Source organism: Rhinopithecus bieti, unplaced genomic scaffold, assembly GCF_001698545.2.
Source record: "Rhinopithecus bieti isolate Rb0 unplaced genomic scaffold, ASM169854v2 scaffold_31127, whole genome shotgun sequence".
NCBI lineage: Eukaryota > Metazoa > Chordata > Mammalia > Primates > Cercopithecidae > Rhinopithecus > Rhinopithecus bieti.
The window spans coordinates 880207-886206 of NW_016813970.1; the positions used below are offsets into that span (position 1 = coordinate 880207).

At 45.3% G+C, this 6000-nt stretch overlaps 1 protein-coding gene across 1 annotated transcript in view; it reads right to left on the reverse strand.

Annotated features, from left to right (window-relative positions):
• Positions 1-1265: 1265 nt before the first annotated feature.
• The window catches only part of DLX6 (distal-less homeobox 6), a 5459-nt gene continuing 724 nt past the window's right edge, over positions 1266-6000 (reverse strand). The window contains exons 2-4 of the mRNA XM_017849295.1: positions 5913-5998; positions 4458-4651; positions 1266-2511 (exon numbers count right to left, since the gene is read on the reverse strand). Coding sequence (XP_017704784.1) covers positions 2260-2511; positions 4458-4651; positions 5913-5998 — 532 coding nt within the window. The 3' untranslated portion in view covers positions 1266-2259. The remainder of the gene's footprint in view (positions 2512-4457; positions 4652-5912; positions 5999-6000) is intronic.

The following is a 6000-nucleotide window of genomic DNA, read 5'->3' on the forward strand; positions in this document are numbered from 1 at the left end:
TTGTTTCGCCTTTCCTGTTCCTGAATCTAAATAAAGATGGCTTTTTAGTATTAAAAGTGGAAGAAAATTACAGGTAATTATCTTTGACGGTAAAACGCTGTAATCAGCGGGCTACATGAAAAATTACTCTAATTATGGCTGCATTTAAGAGAATGGAAAAAAACCTTCTTGTGGATAAAAACCTTAAATTGTCCCCAATGTCTGCTTCAAATTGGATGGCACTGCAGCTGGAGGCTTTGTTCAGAATTGATCCTGGGGAGCTACGAACCCAAAGTTTCACAGTAGGAAGGGGGAAAAAAGAAAAGAAAACATTTTTCCTAATGTAACAATGCGAATGCTAGAAAATGACAAGACTGATCGGTTTTAAACCATTCTGAAGACTGACTGAGCGTGGAAGTTGCTCAACAAAAAAAGGAACGGGTATATTGGTAAGTAGTCTTTGCTTTGTGTCTAATTATAGTGACTGTCCTTTTGCACGACTGTATGTCGCTGTCATTATATGGAGCACTCTGAGTATCTCTATTGACTTCTGATAAATGGCTCAGTGGTTTCAAGGTTCATAATTTGAAGGATGCCCAGGTCTGTAGCCATTAATTCTCGCAGTATGGGGCTTCCTGCTTGTATGACGGAAGAACTTTTCATTTTCATTATTTCTGTGCTTTCCCCAAGATCGGAAGGATGTATTTCATCCAGGATAGTGCATTTTCCTACCTAGCTAGCTGGCAATGGGTTTTAAACATTAAGTAGGCATAATTGTGCACTCTATTCTCACTTTTTTCTTTCCTATGTTTTTAAAAATTGCATCCAAAGATAAATATGGCTGTATTATTTGGGCTGGGAAAAGAGAAAGGAGAATACTCAGTTTCAGCACTAGAAACTACTGTGATGTCTAGAAGTTAACTTGAGGATAGGTCATTCTAATGTTTAAAAGTAGATAAATGTGTAGAAATTACAATAAAAACATAATATGTAAAGAAAGCTGAGAGAACATCCATGGTTAATGTTAAAGTACCTAAGACAAAGGCTAGTAGTGCAAACTGACATCTTTGCAGGCACTTGATGTTCATACATATATATACACACACACACACACACACACACACACACACACACACACATATATATATATATATATATAATTTCCCATATTAGGAAATAGGAATTTTTTTAAGGGTGATAGAAAATATAATGGGGGGAAGGGAAGTGAGGGAGGAGGGAGGAAAGAGAGGGAAAGAGACACACAGAGAAATATACAAGACACTCTTAGCGTTTTGTGGCTTTTACTCCATATATGAAAGAAGACAAAAACATACAAAGTATATGTACAACTAAAATTCAACAATATATACAGAAATGTTTCTTGATATAAATGTCCCTATTAGCTTTGTGAATGCCACCAATTCACCTAGTAAAGGTGTCAAAGCAATAGAATGGCAATTTCAATTATTTCCTCCGTCTTTCCTGATTCCAGTTCAGGGTTCTGGGGGGTGGAGTGGGGAAAGAGTGGTTTTTGTTTTGTTTGTTTAATCAACCATCATTCCTGGTCATTGCATTTTGATAAAACATGCAGCATTCCCTTTGTAGCAATGTTCTAATCTTACAGCCACTTTTTCCTTTTTCTTTAGAGAAGGGCTGTTATGTGAGGATTTTTCTTTTTCTTGTCAGTCTGGGAATGGTAAATAAAAAATGCAGGAGTCCAAAATGCTTCTCTTTCATCATGTAATGTCTTAAACTCATTAAACAAGTAAAAACGCTGCCATGTTTGTGCAGATTCTTCTGGTTGGGGGAAAATCTGTTTTTTAAAAAAAGTCATTTTGATGGATACTCCCAAAGAGAAGAAGAGGCTCAGAGTCTGGATGCCAAGGGGTAAGAGAAAATAACCTTACAGTAAAGGGTTTCAGGAGTACTGGCATAGAAACCAGTTTCTCTCTCACACACACTCTTTCTCTCTCTCTGAGATGCAAGATTAATTACTGACATTGCTCAAGAGAGAAGGTAAATGAGAAAAAAAAGTGGAAAGGAAAAAAGAAAAGAAAGGTAGAAAGAAAAAGGAAAGAAAGAAGGAATGGAGGAAAGGAAGAAGAAGTGAAAAGAAAGGAGAGGGAGAGAAAGAGAGAGGGAGAGAAGCCTAGTCGGCTTCTCGCCACATTTATGAGCTCTCCTAAGCCTGCTTCTTCGGCTCCTTTTCGCAGATACAAGCAGGTCCCGGATCCTCTTTTCCTTGTTCAGACGTTTCCCTAGGGTGTTCCCTTGGACAACTCACATCATCTGTGGTCTCTGCATCGTGTCCTGGTGTGGAGAGGAGTACCAGTGAGAATAGCCAGGCATGTAGCTGTTGGGGGGCATACTGACACCCTTGGCCGAGGCAGAAACGTCCCAGACTGGAGGCAGCGCTGGCGAGCGCGGCGACAGGGCCGCAGAGCCCTGGAGGGGGTCACTCTCATGAGGATTACTGCCCTGCTTCAGCAATTTCTTAAACTTAGAGCGTTTGTTCTGAAACCATATCTTCACCTGCAAGAAATGCAGCAATCATTAGGCCCATAAACATCAAACCAGTGCCTCTAGCATCACTCAAGGGTTTGGAAGCAATATTAGAAAAGTTTAAAACAAAAAACAACCACCGCCAATGCCTACAAGCCAAGTCCCCGCCTCCTTCCACCTCTTTCTAGCCTCTTACACTCCCACTTCCTCCAACCTACTAGGTATCTTGCCTGGATACCGAAAATTATTGTAATCCTAGAATTGCATGCTAGCCTAGGTGTTTAAAACAACAGTATAAATAAGACAAAACTGAATGAGATGACCAGGTCTGAAGCCTAAAGAAGGATTTTTAAAAGGAGCCCTTTCAAATCAAAGTCATTCAATTGAATGTACCTCCTCTGAAAGTCTTGTGTTTTTACATTTAGTCTACGTAAAATGACTATTTCACATAGTCATTTGCTTCCCGTACATGCGTAGAGATACCCAAAAGCTGGTATCTCTATACAGGCACAGGGAGCAAATGACTGAAGAGATTAAAGCCTACACATTTATAACTAAATGCCTTCAATATATCTATGCATATATTGCATATGCCATAGATTATACATGAAGCATCTTTCTCCAGACATAAATATATCCCCATAATCTTGCAGGGATTAAGGATTGCAGCTCCTTCATTCCCTATTTTGTATGTTGCCTAGTCAAACTGTGGTCAACGATCATCACATGATTGTTAGTATAGTAACTAAAAGTCAAAGGACTTCTGAAAATTAAACGTTGATCAAGAAATCTGGGATGGGAGCATATCTAGGCCAATATTTCAGATCTACTTTATTTGAAGAAGGAAATTTTATGGTGCAGCTTCCTTTACCTTTAAAATCCCCTAGTCATAGGAATCTACTTTTTCAAGAGGCATACAAGCTACTGAATAGCCGGAATCCTTTCATATCAAACCCCAAATATATGAATAGCAATATGGAAAGAGGAAACAGGCTAAATTGAAAAAGAACAGCTTAAGGAATAACTGTCTTAAGTCAACACACAATCCGTCTCCAGCAATGGTCTCATAAAACCTGAGGTCCCCTTGCTGAAGATTACCTACATCAGATGAGGCCTACTTACTCCATCTAGGTAAATTAATCAACAAAAACTGCAGGTGATTGCAGCCTGGCTTTTTGACCAGGGTCCTAATATACTCACCTAAGCTCCTTCTTGTGAAATCTGAAATGCCTTCTATGGCTTTTAAATTAGTAGGATGGGAGAACTTCAGTAACTGTACTTAACTGTGGCTTCACCTGTTACAATTTTGGTAACATTTCTTTTTGATCTCCAACTCTGCCACTACACCCAAGTCCTGTGCTCCAGGGAGACAGCTCAGACCACATCAGCCTGTCACCCAGATGACTCAACCACTGTGCTTAGGGACATCTTCAGAAAAACCCACCTTGCCACTCCTAGGATAAACAGATTGCACTTTGGTGCCTTTACTAAACCCCATTGGAACCTATGTCTACTTTGTTTTTTTCTTAGTTCATTTCATAAGTTTTCTTTCTGTGTCAATGAGTTGAAAACCTTATTAGTTCCCAGGGCCTACAAAAGGATCCTTAAAAAAGTTGAACCTTATTCTGCCTCCTGGCCTGTAAACCTTTTTCTCCTAAATGTTTGTTCTCTTTCATGTTGTTCTGCTCTGGAATAAGACTCAATTGAATTATGAGTTTGGACACAAAAGGATTCTAGGCTGGGGTGGGGTCGCCGAGGGTTGGAAGGATGTGCAAATCCAATCCAGTATTCAATACCAGGTCATTCATTCCAAACTGTGTTGTCCCAGGAAAGTGCATAACTGGAGCAAAAGGCATTTGTCATTAAGCTCCTTCCATCCTTGGTTGACTAGGCCAACAATTCCTCCTGATGTGCTCCCTGCTCGATCTGCAAGCGGGACCAGTATTTCAGGGATACTTGGGCTTCTCGGGAATTACCTGCGTTTGTGTCAGTCCTAATGAAGCTGCCAGTTCGGCTCTCTCTGGAAGGGCCAGATACTGTGTCTGCTGAAAGCGATGGTTTAAAGCCTGGAGCTGCAGGCTGGAATAAATGGTCCGAGGCTTCCGAATCTTTTTCCCTTTTCCATTGAACCTGATTTCCCCGTTTTCAATCACTGTAGTTTTTTGTTGATCTGCAAGCAAATAACACAGAGGAGCGGTCACCCAGGAGGCCACTGCTGCCATCTCCCTGCTCCTGGCCTGGCCTGCAACGAGTCTCCCCAAAGCCCAATAAGGGTTACCTCGAAAAATCCCTATGATGCCCCTACCTCTCTTGGTCCACTCTGCTCGTGTGCTCCCAGTGTCTGCGTAATCTCCTTGACCCAGTCCCTGGCCCTAACATTGTGCAGTGTCCGGGCCAAGGGAGTGCCAGAGGCTCTCAGACAAACAGCCGCTTTGCCGCAGCGGAGGCGGTGCCGGAGGCTCTCTGGGGTGCGCAGAGCAGCAAGGCAGCAGCTCTCCGGACGAAGCGGGGCCCCTGTGCCTGGCTTAACAGTAACTGAAGCTGTGCTTGAGCCACCCAGGTGTTTATGCGGCCAGTTGACTTGATGTCACCAGCTTCAAGCTCAGTGCATCGAGCATCCTCTGCATGTTTGAAATGACTCTCATGAGGAGGACCAAATCCCCAAACAAAACACAACCAACAGCTCAGACCAGCCCACTAGCTGGCTGCGCCTCTCACAGCAACTTTGTCCCCCTCGGATGCTGCGAACCATCAGCCCGAGGTTCTTTGCTTCGCCTCCACGAACAAAGGAGCAGCCAACACTGTAGCGAAAACCTAGACAGGGGGCCCGGTTAGGGATGAAGGTGAGGGACACTTTAAAGCCCACTGGAAAGAGCCTGACTGTTACTAGTTTAACCAGAGCGAAGGCCACGCCAGTTTCCCTCCGAGTCACTGAGGCACACGGGGCTCTCCACGCAAAGTAGGCCACTGCCTGCCCAGCGTGGGCTGGGAAGCAAAACACGCTCCCCAGTTCCGGCCCAGAAATGTCCCCAGCCGGGTCAAACGTGGGTTACAGCCTGGAGGGAAGGAGCAAGGAAAAGGGCGCACAGACCCAGTAGGCTGGAGAGCGCAGTGTGGACCAACTCGTCTAGCGAAGCCTGCGCCGGGCCGGGGACTCAGCCCAAACTGCGCATCGGAGGCAGGAGAGCGAGGCGGGCCGCGCCGCGCCGCAAGGAAACTTAGGGTCCGCGGCAGCGGGAAGGGACCAGGCTGGGAGAGGCCGGCAGGCAGGCGCCAGGCGAGCGGGCGCGCACGGGGCCCGGCCAAGGGCGCGCGGGGCCGCCTGGGGAGGGGGGGCGGCGGAGGCCCGGGCGTCGAGGAAGTGAACGGGGCGGGCGGGGTAGGGGGCAGTCGGGAGGCGGGAGAAGCGAGCTGCCCCAGCGGCCTCTCACCTGTGTCGTCCCCTCGCGTCTGGGCGGCTGCGCTGCTGTTGTGGTAGGACTGGAGGTAAGGGCTGTGCTGCGAGTGGCTCATGTAGGG